Source organism: Meriones unguiculatus, chromosome 14 (assembly GCF_030254825.1).
Source record: "Meriones unguiculatus strain TT.TT164.6M chromosome 14, Bangor_MerUng_6.1, whole genome shotgun sequence".
Lineage (NCBI taxonomy): Eukaryota > Metazoa > Chordata > Mammalia > Rodentia > Muridae > Meriones > Meriones unguiculatus.
The window spans coordinates 20142430-20160510 of record NC_083361.1 but is presented as its reverse complement, the minus strand read 5'-3'; the positions used below and the strand labels follow the sequence as shown (position 1 = coordinate 20160510).

The 18081-nt window shown below is 41.2% G+C and overlaps 1 protein-coding gene across 1 annotated transcript in view; it reads left to right on the top strand.

Moving 5' to 3' along the window:
* The window catches only part of LOC110547861 (phospholipid-transporting ATPase ABCA3-like), a 78888-nt gene that overhangs the window by 2011 nt on the left and 58796 nt on the right, over window positions 1-18081 (top strand). Inside the window, exons 3-8 of the mRNA XM_021635690.1 lie at window positions 1987-2114; window positions 4628-4787; window positions 7968-8227; window positions 14381-14497; window positions 14848-14965; window positions 16268-16441. Coding sequence (XP_021491365.1) covers window positions 1987-2114; window positions 4628-4787; window positions 7968-8227; window positions 14381-14497; window positions 14848-14965; window positions 16268-16441 — 957 coding nt within the window. The remainder of the gene's footprint in view (window positions 1-1986; window positions 2115-4627; window positions 4788-7967; window positions 8228-14380; window positions 14498-14847; window positions 14966-16267; window positions 16442-18081) is intronic.

Genomic DNA, 18081 nt, shown 5'->3' with positions numbered 1-18081 from the left:
TCTCTAGAGTACTGGCTGAGTGAAGCCTGGGTCTCTCCGAATGCAACTAACAAGTACATCTCCTGCACAGGCTTTGAGCTTCTTTATGGAGATTGATGAACCACTTCTGAAATTTGACTCACTGGAAGCCAAAATAATATTGAGAAATATGGAAGTTTTGAAAATACAGACAAAAAGACACACACACATGCACACTTTCGGTACAGAAGCAGATGTATGTATCAATGATACAGATTTGATAGTCTAGAAATAGACAGGTACTGGCATAGTAAATTGATTTTTCTTTTATATTATTTCAAAACTAAGCACTGGAGAAAGAATAGTCTCTTGAGCTCTCTGGAAACAGAATGTGCCATATGCAATATAATGTTGTTGAATTTTTATTTGAATCTTATGTAAAAAAAAAAATACTTCAAACTGGGCCAAAAAAGAAAACTCATGAAAATGCAATAAAATGCTTCATTTTCAACATTGAGAACATTTTTCCAAAGGAAACTATTAAGAAAATGAAAGACAGCTTAAAGGATAAGAGAATATTTGCAAACCATTTTATGACAGTGGGTTACAACAGAATTATAAAGCACTCCTAACAACGTAACTATATACAGACGAATGTCCATTTTAGGATGTGCTGGGGTGGGTTTGCAAGGCGGAGGATCTCTCCTTTTCTGGGGGCAGGTAAGGGGAGATAGGGGATGAGGGAGGGACAGAGGAGAGGGCCTGGGAGGACAGGAGGGAGGGGGCCACAGCTGAGACATAAAGTGAATAAACTAACTACATAAAAATAACACTAAAAGAACAACAAGCAAACTCATCTGAAAGAGATACCTAAATGACAAACAGGCACACGGAGTATCAGGGCAATGTAACGGAAGACACCACGACAAGATAACAGTGAGGTTCGATTCAGAGTGTGGAGCACCTGGGACCTCGCCTCACTGGCAGAAACAGAAACGTTGGAGCTACTTTGAAAAGCAGTGGCAGTTTCTCAACAAACAGTTACTGTGTATGTACGCAAGGATACGTGTAGGCAGCTCAGTGAACGCTATGGGTAGCGGCGTCATCAGCTACAGAGGAGTTCAGGCAAAGGGCACATGTCTTCATATAGAGAACGAAACGACAAGGACTATTGTAACTTGATAAATAGAATCTGACAACACTCCAGCTGCTTCAGCGAGCACGTGGCGGGCTCCTCCTGGGCGTGCTTCGCCTTCCTCTGGTTAAACACACCCCACAGCGGAGCGTCCACACGAATCCACTGTGACTGTCGGCCAGTTGGGCGCTTGTTTTCAACAGAGTTTGTCTGTTGGGCTTACCTTTTTTTTTTTTTTTCCTGTCTTACTGGGACAGATGTATTTGTTGGTTATAAGCATCATGTGTCTACTTTGGATCTCAGTCTGTGACTTGTCTTAAAGGTATCTTTTAAGGACAGTGATTTTTTTTTTAATGTCACTAAGCTCACTTTCTTAATTTTTTAAAATATCTGTTGCTTTTCCTGTCAACGCAACCTCAAGTCAATAGTTTCTCTTGTATGTGTGTGTGTGTGTGAGAGAGAGAGAGACAGAGACAGAGACAGAGACAGAGAGACAGACAGAGAACTGGAGACTACTTAGGGCTTTGCATGCCAGGCAAGTGTTCTGCCACTGAATTATAAACCATTTTCCTTTTTTTTTTAAAATCTATTTAAACACTTTACTTTCTCCAAAATCATGAAAACAGCCTTTCTGTTATCTTATGGAAAAAGAGCTTTATTTATTTATTGGTTTATGCACTTCTGTGTGATATATTAGGAATTTACTTTTATTTTATTTTTCATGCTCCGAGTAAGTAATTAGATGGTCTGAGTGTCTTTGGTTAAGCAGCACTGTTTGGAATTTTCACTGATGTGACAAGGCTTTTTTTCTTTTTCTTTTTTCACGGTGCCATGAAAAATGAGCACTAGACCTTGCATGTTTATGTGGGTAACATGGACTTTTCTCCTTACAGTTCGAGGCTTTTCTTCGGAAGAGTCTTTTGAGAAATACGTTAAGTACGGAAAGAAGTCTGCGAATGTGCTGGCTGCCATTGTGTTTGATCACACATTCAAAACGAGCAGTGAGCGCCTGCCACTTCAGGTGAGAACATTTTATCTGTGTGTGTGTGTGTGTGTTGTGTGTGTGTGTGTGTGTGTGTGTGTGTGCGCGTGTGTGCGTGCAGAGTCCTGATGTTCAAGTGTGGAGGTCAGAAGACAGCTTTGGTGCTTATCCTTGTCTTCCCCCTCGAGGCAGGGTCTCTTGTTTGTTAGCATGTACAGCGCACCAGGCTAACTGGCCCACAAGAAAATCTGCTGCCGTCCTCACTACAGGATTACATGTGTGGGTACCACCGGCTCTCCGCGAATTCTGGGTACTTAATGCAGGACATCGTTCTTGCGTAACAGGCACTTTGGTAACCGAGCCGTTCTCCCTGCCCTCCCCTTTAGTTTCTCCTCTGATTGTTGTATTTGAGGGATATGCTGTCTAGCCTTAAGTTCTAAGATTCTTCCCCGTATCGATCTCCAGTTTCCTCGCTGTTGTGATCAGAAACAGTGCGCTATACTGTCTTAATCTTCATACTTACTAGGACGTGCCTCATGGTCCAGCGTTCTGCGGAACGATCCACACGGGCTTGTGAAGAGTGTGAGTTATGTGGGCATGAAGGGTCGCATGTCTACTTGGCTTACCTACATGGTCAGTGTGTTCTTGAAGTCTAGTGTTTTCTTACTCATTTTCTCACTGAATGATCAGTCCATTGTTGAAAGTGGGGTCATTAGAGCCTTCGATCTCATTTGCAATAAAGCTTAGGATCTCTCTCTACATCCTTTTGTGTGCCCGTGTGCATATGGATCCTTTGGCGTTAGCTGCATGAATATTTACAACTACTGTATTCTCTTGACACATCGATGCGTTTATAATCATTCAACGTCTATCTCTTTTTATAATATTTTGAGGCAGGGCCTCACTGTGTGATCTGTGCAAGATCTTGAACTTTTGACTTAGTTATATCAGGTCTAAGTGCTCTTTTCTGGTACACCGGCACAGCCATATCTAATGGGAACTTAGCAAAAGTCATAAAGCCAGCACAGCTGCTTGACAGAGATCCAGCACAGCTGAGCTGAGTGATGCAATCGCTGTGGTGCAGTCTCCCAGTCTTTTGGCCTTGATCTCTATGTGTCACATGTTTGGGGGGGTTATTATTAGTACAACTTGGGGATATTGGGTTGATGGAAATTTTCCTATGAATCATTTATAATCTTATTCCAGGAGTACTGCTTCTCAGCTTTCCCAGGATTGTCCTGACCATACTACCCCTCCTGTTGTTAGGGAGATATCATCATCTGGGCCTTGACAGTGTTCCTTACACCCTGGAGACTGTGACTCAAATAATTGTGCCAGAGACATCCTCATGAGGCTCTGACTCATACTCTCGGCATGTCTGCCCCTGCACTTACTCAGGAACAGGGTAATCAGAACAAAGTCAACTTAGAAATGTAAATAATCTTCAGGAGGCTGGAGAAGTTGGCAGCGCATCAAAATAAAAGCCTCTTCTTATTACAGACAGGTAATAAGAATGATAAAAGAATAAAATATTAAGACCCCACCTTTCCTAGAAAAAGTTAACTCAATACAGGGCCACTGTGGTGTCATATGGCCAAGAAAGAAAAGAATACCAAGATTTGACATATAAATTCTACAAATATATAAAATATAAGCATTGCATTATAGCAGAAATTGAATAATAACTGCAGCAGCTTTGTCCTGAAAGACCTTTCCCAGGCCCAATGACAATTTGCACTTCTTATTAGTTGATAATAAAAAATATTATCAACTTATTAAAAACTGACAATACACTGCTTGGGCATGACATTCTGCCCAGGCTGGCTTGGGTGTTTTCTTTCATGAGAACAGGCTGTCATTTGTCGCAAAATATATGCCCTTGAAACTACAATACTCTTAAATACTGTTGGGTTGTGTGATTGATGAGGAAAACTGATTGTAAGAGATAATTCTGTTATGTCATGGTTTATCAATGACGATAAAGTTATGACCAAGCAGAAGTTAAAACATGGGTCCGAGGACAAAAATGACCTGATCTATGTTTTGGAACAGCATGCATGTATCCCTGCCTACAAAGTCCTGTATAAATAAAGGTGCACCCAGTCAGTCAGGACGTAAAACTCGGATCCCCATTCCTCCCTTGCTGCTCTTGCATCCACCCTTCTTCTGGCCTTGACCTCACCAGGGCTGGACCCCAGCAGCATACAGTTGTCCACAGTGTCCTTTCCTCATCCACTTTTGATTCTGTGTGATCTCAGGCCCATGCCACCAGGCCTTGATGTAGATCTCGGGACATGAACTCAGCTCCTCCTGCTTGTGGAACGAGCACTTTACTGACTGGGCCGTCTCCCTACCCTCTCTGGTAGATTTTAAAAATTACTTTTATATTGATGTAGTCTCTTTCATATTTATGAATGTTTTGCCTGTGTGTGTGTATGTGAATGGCATGTGTACCTGTGTCCCAAGGAGCTCAGAAGAGGACATCAGACCCCCTGAGACTAGAGTACAAGGGTCACGAGTCTAACATGTTTTCCTTTGACTTCTTGTTCTAGGTAAAATATAATTTGCGGTTTGGTCGACTCTATGATCCTGAAAGTCCGTCTGAGATGTCTGAGGACCAGGAAGAAAAGAACTGGAACACATCAATTCTCTTCCCATCTGTGCCTTCCCTAGGACCCCGGAACATCTTGGAGGATGATGGGGGAAACCCTGGTTAGCAGATCCTAAGTGCACTTGCACTGTTACTTTTCCTGTGTGCAGGCAGTCGTTTAGAATGGCCTTTATTATTTTTTCCTCTGCAGGAACAAGTTAATTCATTCATTCATTATGGTTCATTATGGTTTCAATTTTATTTTTAATTAACAAACAAACAAAAAAAACTGAATATATCCGAAATCTGTTACTATTTTTCTTCATATCTTGAATTCATTTTCTTGTACCTGCATTTCTATCATGTCAGTTGATAACTTTTGCCTCTCTCTACTCTCTCTTTCTCTCGAATTATCTAAACAAGCACATTGTTCAGAATGTATTAGTTTGAGCTGGGGAGGTGGCTCAGCAGGTGAGGTTCCTGTTTTGTTGTGCAAGTATGGGACCCCAAGTCTAGAACCCATCAGCCATGAAGAAGTTGGCAAGGGCATGCCCATAACCCCAGTGCTGAGATGAGCACAGGCATATCACTGAGGCTCACTGCCCAGAAGCCAGAGCCAAAGTCAGGAGCTCCAGGCTGCCTGAGAGATCCTGCCTCAAATAAGTGAGGCAGACAAGGAGAGAGGAGGATTCCTGGTAAGGTCAGCCATCGATGACTGCAAAAACTCTTGCACACATGCACACACACACACAGAAGCATCTTGCAAATAATATATAGGCTTGACAAGTTGGTGTGGCTATGGAAATATTTACAAACTGATAAGCAGTGACCCATGAATATAGAATTGAGACTACAGAAAAATATATGTAGATATCTGCAGATATCTGAGAGGCTGTCACTTTAGAGTTGAAAAGATTGTGTAGTGTCCTCATCAACATCACTTACAATATTTTTCTAACTGTAAGGTTAAAATAAGTCTATCTCTTTTGAAATCAATACACTGCATCCTAAAGAACATAATAGAAAACACCATGTTATCGGGTGGAATAAAAGTAGTTTAACAAAACTGTAGTTATGGCCATATAAAAACAGTTAGATGAAGCATTCATCATCATCATCATCATCATCATTGTTACTAGGTTCTTTGGATAGTGTCTGACTATGTAGCCCAGGCTGTTCTTAAGCTCATTATACAGCCTAGGCTGTCCTCAAACTTGGGGTGTTCTTCCTGCCTGATGCTCCCAAGTATTAGGATTACAGGTGTGGGTGCCACCATCCCCAGATTAAAAAGGCAATTTCTGGAAAGAGTTTCTTTTTCTTTTTTTTTCTTTTTAAATAGGGAAAAAACAGACAACTTGCAAACGCAAAAGGACATGTGTGGTAAACTAATATTTTAAATTGCTATGAAATTTGAAATTGCTTTTGTGAGCGGTTACTCCAGTGTGCCAGGCAGGAGTCAGCTGACCTGTTTGCTTTGCTTAGATGCTATTCTACATGCTAAACACCTTGGACCATTTTTTAACCTGACAAAGGGAGGAGAGGAGTCTTAGCTCCCCATCAGCACCAAAGTCCTATTTACCAATTACTGGGACTTTGGCGTTATTCTGTTCTGTGTCACGTGACTGAGCCTGGGTGCCATTTACCATCTAAACAGTATGGCCACAGTCTTTCTTCCTGTTTTCCTCCTCTCCCAGCTGCGCAGCAACACTGTAGAGAAGCAGAAAGGGCATGAGTCTATGCTGAAGAGTCATGCATGTGATCAAGGGCAAGGTAGCAGTGAGGAGTCTTACCAATTTTATAATGAGGCTCACAAGAGTTCACACCCACCAGACCTGTCCATGCCATAAAATCAGTGTTAGCCTGCTCTGATGTCAGTCATGGCCCAGTCCTCTCCCAGGAGGCTCCCACCTCGTCAGGATTCCACTACCTCCACATTGCCACAGTGGGGCCAGCAGACCATATCCAAAAAGCAGTTGCACCTAGACAGGCTGAGAAGCACAGTGGGTGAGGGGAGTAGAGCAGAATTTGCCACATGAGGTTTTTTTTTTTCTGTTTGGCTGGCCTTGAACTCACAGAGTTCAACTCACCGCCTGCCTCTGCTTCCCAAGTGCTGGGATTAAAAGCGTGCACCACCATGCCCAGTCTTGCTCCATGAGTTTGAAAGGTGAATTTCAAACATGATGTTTACCTTCAATGATTTTTTTTCTTAAAGTGCACACTGCCATGTTTATTAACTATGGATACACTACTGTCTACATGTCTCTACATGCAGTCTATGACCTAATCTTTTTGGTTACAATATCTTTAGATAAGTTTTTAAATCAGTGCATGTAGTGCCTCCTGCTTTGGTCCTCGTTCTGTGGAATGTTGTGGTTACTAACCATGTCCGTTGAGGCTCTGTATAGATTTTCGTTGAGTCTGTAGATCTCTTTGGGCATGACCTTCAAACAGCATTCATTATCCTACCCCATAAACGGGAGACCTCTTTTCATTCACTTGTGTTGCCTTTATCTTCTTTGTTTGTTCAGTTTTGGGGATATAGGTTTTTCATATCCTTGGATGGGTCTATATTGACTTTACTCTTTTCTGGTGTTATTGTAAATGGGTTCACCTTTTGTTTAAAGCTTCCTTCCTAACTCATATCCCAGTGGATACAACTATCTTACTCACTTCCATGGTAATAAAATGCCACAATGCCAATAATTTGAAAAGAACAGAGAGTTGATTCTCATGGTTTTGAAAGCTAGGAAGCCTAGGCGCCCAGTGCCAACAGACTAGACCTTTGGTAAGGGCTTGCTGTGTGCTTCCCAAGGGGTAGCTCTTTGCTCTATCCGCTGGAGGGAAAACTGGTTGTTTCATCACATAGCAGCGGGAGAAGGGGCAAAAAAGGACTAAGCCACTCCCTTTTATCCCCTATAAGAACGTTCCATTCATGAGGGTAGAGTACTTATGACTCAACCACCTCTAACAGGCCTTGCCTCTTTAAAATATACCAACTACCAGGTTTCAGTGTAGCAGCTTTGAAAGGATACAGATTCGGAACAGGAGATTTGTCTAACAGTTTAAAATTATCATTCAGTTTGGCTGATAAAGAAGGCTTATCTACAAAAGGTTATGGTATTATTTTCATGCAATATTTTAATTTTGAGAAGGCAGCAGCAAGATTTCCATTATATGTGTCCCAAATCACAATAGCTATTTATGAAATTGTTTTGTTAGAAGTTCTGCGTTGCTACTCTCATCTGTCTGGTTACATGTCAGTATCTTGAACCTGACAGTGTGTGTTTGTGTTTTTCATTTAGGATACATCAGAGAAGGATTTCTTACTGTGCAGCATTCTGTAGATAAGGCTATCATGGTGTATCATACTGGCAAAGCAGCTGAAGACATATTTGATGAAGCCACCATTTATGCGAGGAGATTCCCATACCCTGCTTACATTCATGACAGCTTCTTGTGGACTTTCATTGCTATGTTTCCTTGGACAATTTTATTTACATTTACTCAAATGACGCTTTCCATTGTTGGCACCATTATGATGGAAAAGGAAAAGAGACTGAAGGTAATTTTATTTTATTTGTAGTATTGTGGGCCAGTAGAATAGATGCTTGCAGAGGGTCGGGTGAGTTCTGAACACTTGTTACTGTTAGACGGATATCCTGTTGGGGCGTCATGCAGATATGGGCTGGGTATAGTATGCATGATCACTGATCAACTTTTCTGAGTTTTTTTTTAATAAATTCTTGATTTGACTAAATTACTACTTTAAGAAAAAACTATGAAAATAAGTCAAATAGTAATGTCCATGGAATAACACATGTCTATGAGCAACAAAGAGATAATCAGAAGAGGTCTTGAATTATACAACTCAAAATATATATCAACAACATTGGCTACCAGGTCAGAAAGCCATGAAAGCACTCATTTGCCCATTTATTAGTTTGACACTTACTATTTTCCTCCCTTTTCCCAAGGACTCTGATGGGTGTTCTGTCTAAAGTCTGGCTTTATCAGTGATCACCTGTGATCACTAACTCTGTGATCACCCTCTACTTCCACAGATGTAAACTGAAAACCCTAATAGCTACTTTTGTGGTTATTAGGGTAGTTAACTATTAGTTAGAGATTATTTTAAAAAGTATCTACATCAGTCTATTAATCATTCTACAGCTGGTAGCTAAAAAAAAAGAGACAGACTCTCTGCTTACACATTATTTACACAAAATTTAGTAAAGATGTAAGTTAATATATAATATGTTAACTACCCAAGTGGATGTTTACCAGCTGCACATTGGTTAGCATCTAGAATACGTAAAGAACTCAAAAAATTAAACATCAAGAAAACAGCCCAATTTTTTTTTTAAAGAGCAGAGTTCCCAAAATATGAAATAGAAACGGCTCGAATTTTTCTTTTTAATGTTCAATATCCTTGGTTATCAGAGAAATTCAATTAAAATTCCTTTGAGAATTTTCTTATGCCGGCCAGAATGGCTGAGAAAAACAACAACAACAAAACAAACAAACAGACAAAAACTATTGAGAACGAATGCTGCCGTGGTTGTGGGGCAGGACACAGTCATTCCTGGTGGCGTGCAAAGGGACCTCAGCGCGGAGGTCCCTCAAAACAACCTTGGACGGAACACCGGCCCTCACCACACCGCTCCTAGGACTCTACATCCAACGACAGAGACACTCGCTCATGCACGTTTGTTGCGGCTCTCCTCACACTAGTGCAGAGAAGGCTTTGCTTGTCCTGAGCACTGGGGAACACTGTGGTTCAATAGGTAGACACCGCCAGAGGAAGGTGCTGGGAACAGGCTGGCGGCATGCACAGCACTGTTGTCTCTAAGAAGAGCAACGGTGGAGAGCGGTGCGGAGGACCAGCTCACTTGAAGGCAAGGCGAAAGACAGTAACTACACTCGGGGTGGCACGCGTCGCCCTCACACGGCCTCCTCTGTCTCCTTATCATTTAAAAATGCGAAAACCACTCTTAGGTTTCAGGTTATACTGAAATGACCCATGAGATGAACTGGTCCATGAGTCATGATCTGCTGACAAAGCTCAGCCATTTAGGCAAGACTAAAGATGAGAAGGTAAATTTAAGGTCATTTTGGCAGGCCAGGGAAAAGGCAGGAAAGACTGGGCCAAGTCAGCTTAGTGTGTAGGGACATTTCGGAGGTAGAAATCGGTAGAAATGGATGTGTCCATGATTGACTTCACAGTTCTGAAATTTACCCGCACTTCTTTCAAGCATTTTCCCACTGATCAGGTTGTTACCAAGACTTTTGGAGAGGTTGGTCAAGTGATGTCCAGGTTGCGTTAATGCGTTAATCCCTTTCTTTCTTTCTTTCTTTCTTTCTTTCTTTCTTTCTTTCTTTCTTTCTTTCTTTCTTTCTTTCTTTCTCTTTCTTCCTCTCTCTCTCCTTCCTTCCTTCCTTCCTCCCTCCCTCTCTCCCTTCCTTCCTTCCTTCCTTCCTTCCTTCCTTCCTTCCTCCCTCCCTTTCTCTCTCTTTCTTTCTTTCTTTCTTTCTTCCTTCCTTCCTTCCTTCCTTCCTTCCTTCCTTCCTTCCTTTCTCTCTCTCTTTCCTTCCTTCCTTCCTTTCTTCCTTCCTTTCTCTCTCTCTCTTTCCTTCCTTCCTTCCTTCCTTCCTTCCTCCCTCCCTCCCTCCCCCCTCTTTCTTTCTTTTGTATTTTCTTATTATTATTATCATTTATTACAATTTATTTACTTTGTATCCCACCTGTAGCTCCCTCCTCTTCCCCTCCCAATCCTCCCTCCTTCCCTTTTCTCCCATGCCCCTCCCCAAGTCCATTGATAGGAGAGGTCCTCCTCCCCTTCCATCTGACCCTAGCCTATCAGGTCTCATCAGGACTGGTTGTATTGTCTTTCTCTGTAGCCTGGCAAGGCTGCTTCTCCTGCCCCTCCCTCCTCATGAAGGTGATCAGAGAGCCAACCACTGAGTTCATGCCAGAGACAGCCCTTGCTCCTTTTACTAGGGACCCCACTTGGAGATTGAGTCTATGGGCTATACCTGACCAGGGTCCTCTCCATGTATTGTCCCTGGTTGGGGTATCATTCTCTTCAGGGCCCCAAAGCTCAGTTTTTTTTTAAATTAGTTTATTTTTTTATCAATTACAATTTGTTCATTTTGCATCCCAGCTATAGCCCCCTCCCTTACCTCCCTCAATCCCACTCTTCCTCCCTCTTCTTCTCTCATGCCCATCCCCCAGTCTACTAATAGGGGAAGTCTTCCTCCCCTTCCCTCTGACCCTAACCTATCAGGTCTCATCAGGACTGGCTGCATTGTCTGTGGACTGGTAAGGCTGCTCCCCTGTCAGGGGGATGTGATCAAAGAGCTAGCTAAGGAGTTCATGAAATTTGCAGGCAAATGGTGGGAACTAGAAAAGATCATCCTGAGTGAGGTCTCCCAGAAGCAGCAAGACACATATGGTATATACTCACTTATAAGTGGATATTAGATATATAATATAGGATAAACATATACTAAAATCTGTACATCTAAAAAAGCTAAGCAGGGCTCAGTTTTGGTTTTTTGTTGTTGTTTTTTTTTTTTTTTGGCTCTGTTGGTCTCTTTTTGGAGCTCCTGTCCCCTCCAGATCTTTCCATCTCCCCCTTCTTTCATAAGTTCCCTGCATTTTGCCCAAAGCTTGGCTATAAGTCTCAGCCTCTGCTTTGATACCTCGATCAGTATAGTCTCTTAGAGGCCTATAAAAGATCATCTTAAGTGAGGTAGCCCAGAAATAGAAAGACACACATGGTATATACTCTCCCATAAGTGGTTATTAGACATATAATACAGGATAAACATACTAAAATCTATAGTTCTAAAGAAGCTAAACAACAAGAAAGACCCCAGGGAAGATGCTTAATCCCTTGCTCCTCAGTGAAAATGGATCAGTTTGAACCATTTTTTAATTTTTTCACTGCAAAACCTTTTTCCTTCTTCCCTAGCTGGTGAATAATCTTTTTCAAATCTATTTTAAACTACCAGTTGAAACAGCCAGTTTATTTAAGTTTATAGACACTTAAACTGGATAGTTTAAGTGACTATTCATTTTGTTTTATTTAATTTAAAATATTTACATTGCTAGGCATGCTAATGCATGCCTTTTATCTCAGCAGTTGTGCAGAGGCAGGTGGATCACCATGAGTTCGAGGCCATCCTGATCTATACAATGAGTTCCAGGCCAGTAGGGACCCTGACTTCCATGTTCAAACAACTTTGTGCCTTCCTTAAGACAAACAAAACAAAACAAAAACAAAACAAAACAAAAACAAAACAACTGATAAAATCCAGTTTGTGTTCTTATCCCTTTCAAATCATTATGTTATCTTTATTCCCAAAGGCTATTGACATTTTAATGCGACAAAGCCCATGTGAGTGCTCGCTTTTGAACTTGGGTAGAACTGTGCAACAGTGATTCTTTTACATTGGATGGTCATTCATATTCCATGTAGCTGTCATCTGTACAACTTGTTTCAACAGATGGAATGTGGCAACATCCATGAACTCTTGTGACTACAATTATGTTATTCAGGATAATGATTATGTTCTACCCGACAGTAACTATGTTATACCAGAGAATAATTGTTATACTGGATAATGGCACTTGGAGACTTCCTCCTTCACTTCTTATTTGAAGGCGATGCTGTCAGTGTGCCTTTATGGCAAGTTGCTCTTTATTCATTATATTTTACTTGACTTGTAATAATAAAGCACAAGGTCTTTATCTTCCGGTTCCTAATTTGCACATTGTCTCATACTGGGTCCTAGTTCTCCTTTGCCATATGAGATCACCACCACTTAACAAATGACACACACTTACCATCTTGTATCCTCCCTGACCTGGATTCAGGCATAGCTCTCTTGGTGTCAGCCAGTGTTGTTCTCCTGTTTGAGGCTACAGTGGGGAAAGAGCCACCTCTTAGATCTTATGGCTGTGGATAGAATTCAGCTCCTTAAAGTCCCAGGATGGAGATTTTTAGTTTCTTTTCTGCTGTTGGCCACGGGGACTGAAAAATCTCGAAGTGCATCAGCTGGCATTATGGGGTGTAATGTAATTATAGGCACGCAGTTCATCACCCTTGCCACATTCCATTGACTAAAACAAGTTGTGTAACTTTTTTTTTTACACTAAAGAGAATTAACAAGAAAAGAATCTGAACACCAGAAGGCACAAGTGACGAAGCCACCTTGGAGACTGTTTATGATACATGGTAATTTTTAATTGAATTCCAGACATTGTGATGGTTACTTTATCATATACTTGATAATCTTGCATTCCTGTGCTTATGTTTTATTTTGAGGTGTATTTAGGTATTCTGGAAACAATTTATCCTTTGAGGTCCTTTCTTGCTCTTTTCTTCAGTGCAAGGGATGGAACTCAGGGCCTTGCACATGCCAGGGACATACTATTTCATTGAACTATATTTCCAATTCTTTTAAAGGATCTCAAATGTAGATCAGGTTAGCCTTGAACATTCTATATAGTCCATGATGGCGTCAAATTCATAATCCTCCTGACTTTGCTTTGCATATGTCATCACACTCAACTCTTCCTTTATAGTTTTTTGTTAGGTGGAATGACAGTAGAATTTATTCTAAAGCTTTACTTCTCAGTTTGGGGACATTTTGCTTCAATGGTCACTTGGCAATATTTGGAGGGAATTTTCACGACTAAAACAGATGTTACTACCATCTGATTGGTAGAGGCCAGGAACGCTGTTGAATAGCCTACAATGCCCAACATAGTGTCCTGTAAAACTTAACTGTCAACCAACCACATCAAAATTGAGAAACCTTGATATGCATAAAGACATAGGACAATGTTCTACACAGAAAATTTTCTCAGTAGTATTTAGGTTGAAAAATCCAGATCTAGGTCCCCTAAACTGGACATACTACTCACCTAAAATCCTTGCAAGTAACCTTTTTTTTATTTTTTGACTGTGGTTGGTTATGATTTAATTTGGCGGTTGACAATTGGAACTCCTCTGCCTGTGTTGCAGTACTCTTAGCTCTGGAGTATGTCCCCATGAATACGAAGGATGCTGGGAGCACCACTTAAAAGGTGCCTGGAGCGCTTACCCTGTACCCTCTGCCTTCTCTGAAATTTGGCCCTATGGTGGAATTGGAATGTGTTTACTTTTGGGGTTTATTGCTTCCTGAAAGCAGAGCATAATGAAAAGAAGAATGATCTTAGCTTTGCTTATGCTTGTTGTTGTTGTTTTTTTTTTGTTTGTTTTTTTTTTTTTTTTTTTGTTTTTTTTTTTGAGACAGGATCTCTTTGTAGCCCTGGCTGGCCTGGAACTCATCCTGTAGACCAGGCTGGCCTCGAACTCAGAGATCCGCCTGCCTCTACCTCCCAAGTGCTTGGATCAAAGTCGTGTGCCACCACTGCCCAGGTTAATCTTAGCTTTTCAATTTTTAGTTTTCAAAAATGTTTCTTATATCAGAACCAGAACTCACTAAGTGTTAGGAGAGAAAAAAAAATCTGGATCCAGAATTCTCTGTTGAAATCACAGCTCTCACTAGGTGCAAGACTGAATCCAGTTAGGTCCTTTGACTATTGTGAGTTATGATTTCACTGGGTGTAAATGGCAGGGGTGATGGTTAAACCATGTAGAGTCAGATGTGTGGAAGCTTTTGAAGTGTTTTTCATGACCCTTGGCTTGTGTTGATTGTCCTTCAGGAATACCAGCTCATGGTGGGACTCAGTAATGCTATGCTCTGGGCTTCGTATTTCATCACCTTCTTGTTGATGTATTTCATTACCATCTGTTTGCTGTGTGGGATTTTATTTACCAAGGCAAGTATCCATTTGCAAGTATCCATTCCTACAGCATGTTGAAGCTTCAAGAAGAATGACGTAGTTGAGGTATAGGCAGACATGCATTTGTAAGTTTGTGAAGAATAAAAGTATTGTTCCACTGACTCTCCTGTGAAAGTTCAAAAGGTGTAGTCTGTCAGAAGGTGGAAAAGAGAGAGACCTAGATGAATGACCCTTCTGTGGACAATGACTTCAATGTCTCTGAGTGGCATGACTCATTTCCCTGGGGCTGGGGTTCTGTATTTTTCCTTCACTTTCATGCCTGCCCACCCCCCACCCCAGCCATCACTTTGCATGCGATTAAACTAGCTTCCTGATTCTTTCATCAGCTTACACACGAGAGAGTCTTTCAACACAGTGACCCGCTGTTCATCGCCTTCTACTTCCTGTGTTTTGCCATCTCCTCCATGTTATTTGGCTTCCTGATTAGCACGTTCTTCGATAAAGGTGAGTCTGAGGTGCCTTCCATGAATACATACACACTTCTATTCTGTGCGTGACTGAAAGGGACTCTCATGTGGAAGCTACCTCAGCAGCGTTTCAGACACCGCTCGATAAAGTTCAGGAAAACGTCGTCTCATACTATTCATTCAAATTAAAGTCTTTATGGGGCATAGTGCAAGATGCCAGGGATGTGGAGGTAGGCAAAAGAGTTCCCTCCCTTTGGATAGTTTAGTTCCCTTTGTTTGTTTGTTTGTTTGTTTGTTTGTTTTTCAGTTGGTTGGTTGTTTTATCTTTAGAAAAATTTTTTTGTTAATTACAGTTTATTCACTTTGTATCCTAGCTGTAAGCCCCTCCCTCCGCCCCTCCCAATCCTGCCCTTCCTCCCTCTTCTCCTCCAATGCCCCAGTGCACTGATAGGGGAGGTCCTCCTCCCCTTCCATCTGACCCTAGCCTATCAGGTCTCATCAGGACTGTCTGCACTGTCTTCCTCTGTGGCCTGGTAAGGCTACACCACGCCTCCCCTCAGGGGGCGGTGATCAAAGAGCCAGCCACACGAGAGTTCATGCCAGAGACAGCCCCTGTTCCCATTACTATGGAACCCACTTAGAGACTGAACTGCCATGGGCTACATCTATGCAGGGGTTCTAGGTTATCTCCATGCATGGTCCTTGGTTGGAGTATCAGTCTCAGAAAAGACACCTGTGCCCAGAATTTTGGTTCTGTTGCTCTTCTTGTGGAGCTCCTGTCCCATCCCGATCTTTTTATCTCCCCTTTCTTTCATAAGATTCCCTGTACTGTACCCTAAGTTTTGGCTATGAGTCTCACATCTGCTTTAATACCCTGCTGGGTAGAGTCTTTCAGAGGCCCTCTGTAGTAGGCTCCTGTCTTGTTCCCTGTTTTCTCCATCTTCCGAAGTTTATCCCGTTTGCCTTTCTGAATGAGGACTGAGCATCTTACCCAGGGTCCTACTCCTTGCTTAGCCAGAATCTGGAAACAACCCTGACGTCCCTCAGTTGAGGAATGGATACAGAAATTGTGGTTCATTTACACAATGAAATACAATTAAAATCATGAAATTTGCAGGCAAATGGTGGGAACTAGACAAGATCATCCTGAGTGAGGTATCCCAGAAGCAAAAAGACACACACAGTAAATACTCACTTATAAGTGGATACTAGACATACAATACGGGATAAACCTACTAAAATCTGTACACCTAAAGAAGCTGTTAATCCTCTTTTGCAGTTTTCCTCCCAGCTGCTGAGGCTTGTGTCAATTGACTGTTATCTCCTTCTCCCCTTCCAGCTTCTCTGGCCTCTTCTGTTGCAGGTTTCCTCCATTTTCTCACTTTCTTTCCATATTTAATCATAATTTCAACGTATGATCGGACAAGCCTCAGTGCGAAGCTGGCTCTTTGTCTCATTACAAACACCGCGCTAGCTTTTGGAGCTGACTTAATATGCAAGATGGAAATGAAAGGTGAACCTTCCCTTTTCGACAGCACCTGGATCAATTTGCATCCCGGAAGGAAAGGACAGAACCTACAGAGTTGGAGGAGAGAGTGGGTAAAGGGGGCGGAGGAAGAGGTTGAGTGTTCCTGCACTATTTATCATAAAAAGATTATGTGTGTTCATAATTTATGTGCATATTGTGTACACATATACACGTACATGATAAGTAAAATATATAAGCAATATTACAAGTAATAGGTTAAGTATTTACATTTGCATGCATATGTATTTCTACGTCTTTATGTTAATTCTTAATATAATATTAATGATACAAATCAATAGGACCGTGATATTTCTATGCTCTCGTGTATCATGACTCGATGGCCTTTGATTTCCTATCCTATTTCACTTATTTCTGTTGCATAGTTCTTACTGTCGAGTGACTCTTTTGTACTTTCAGGTCATCTCTTTTCTACATATTACAAAATATAAATTTTTTTTTTTATTTCTGTCTTGCTCATTTTACCTTACAAGACAACTTCCGGTTCCACCCCGTTTACTTCAAATGAAGATTCTTATCCTTCTTTTTGCTAAACAACATCCCACTGTGAATGGATACCATGTGTCCTTATGTATTTGTGATAGGCACCTAATTTTGTCTGTTGTGAGTAACTCCTCAACAAACATGGGTGTGCAGATATCACAATGACTTCATTTTGTATTCACACCTCTGAGCAGGATTGCTCCTACTTCTTGGATAACTTCATCATTCCATTCCCTCCCATTTTCTAGTGTTTCCTCTAAGAAATCTGCTTTTCTCTAGTGAGTCTATCTTTTTGTGTTACTTGGTGCTCCTGTCTTGTAGGCTGAAGTATTTTTTCTTTGTTCTGGATTTTTAAACATCTAGCCATAAAAGGTTTCAGAGAGGTTATTTTGGGGGTAATGTATTTCTGCTGCTCTGAGTGTTCCCTGTTCCTTAATGTCCATGTTAAACATCTGGATGCTTTGGGGTGTTACTCAATGACTAGGTCTTCTCTACCTTCAACCTGCAGCCCCTCTCCCTTGGGAATGTTGATTAGACAGACATCTGATCATTTGATGACTTTGCAAAGATCCTGTGTTTGGTCTTCATTGTTTCTTTTTCATTTTTCAAGAATGCAGTATTTCAAGATCTGAAATACTCTTTCTTCTAACTGATCTCTCTATTATTGAGGCTTTTACACTTGGCTTACTGAGCTTATAATTTTAAAGATTTTTCTTTGATTCTTTTTCAAATCTGAGTCTTTATTAAATTTCTTATTTGTACCCCCAATTATCTTTCCTAATTCATTTAACTGTTTGTTTTTGCTGGCCACTTTTAAAATTATTCTGTTGAATTTTTTATCTGGCATATCACACACTTTGATGCCTTTGGAACCTATTGCTAGTTATAGCATTTAAAGAGTGCACTGTCTCCTGTTTTCACTTTTCTTGTGCTCATGAGTGCAGATTTTACCTGTTTGGACACATTGGTAACTTCCAATCCCCTACACGCTATCCTGGAGAACAGAAGTTGAACCTTATTTCTTCTTCCTGATGACTGTAAGTTTGTATGTAGTCTTGGTTGCTGTCATAAAGATTTGCCTTAGAGAACTGAGATATTAATGCCTCCCACCCCAGGTTTTTTGC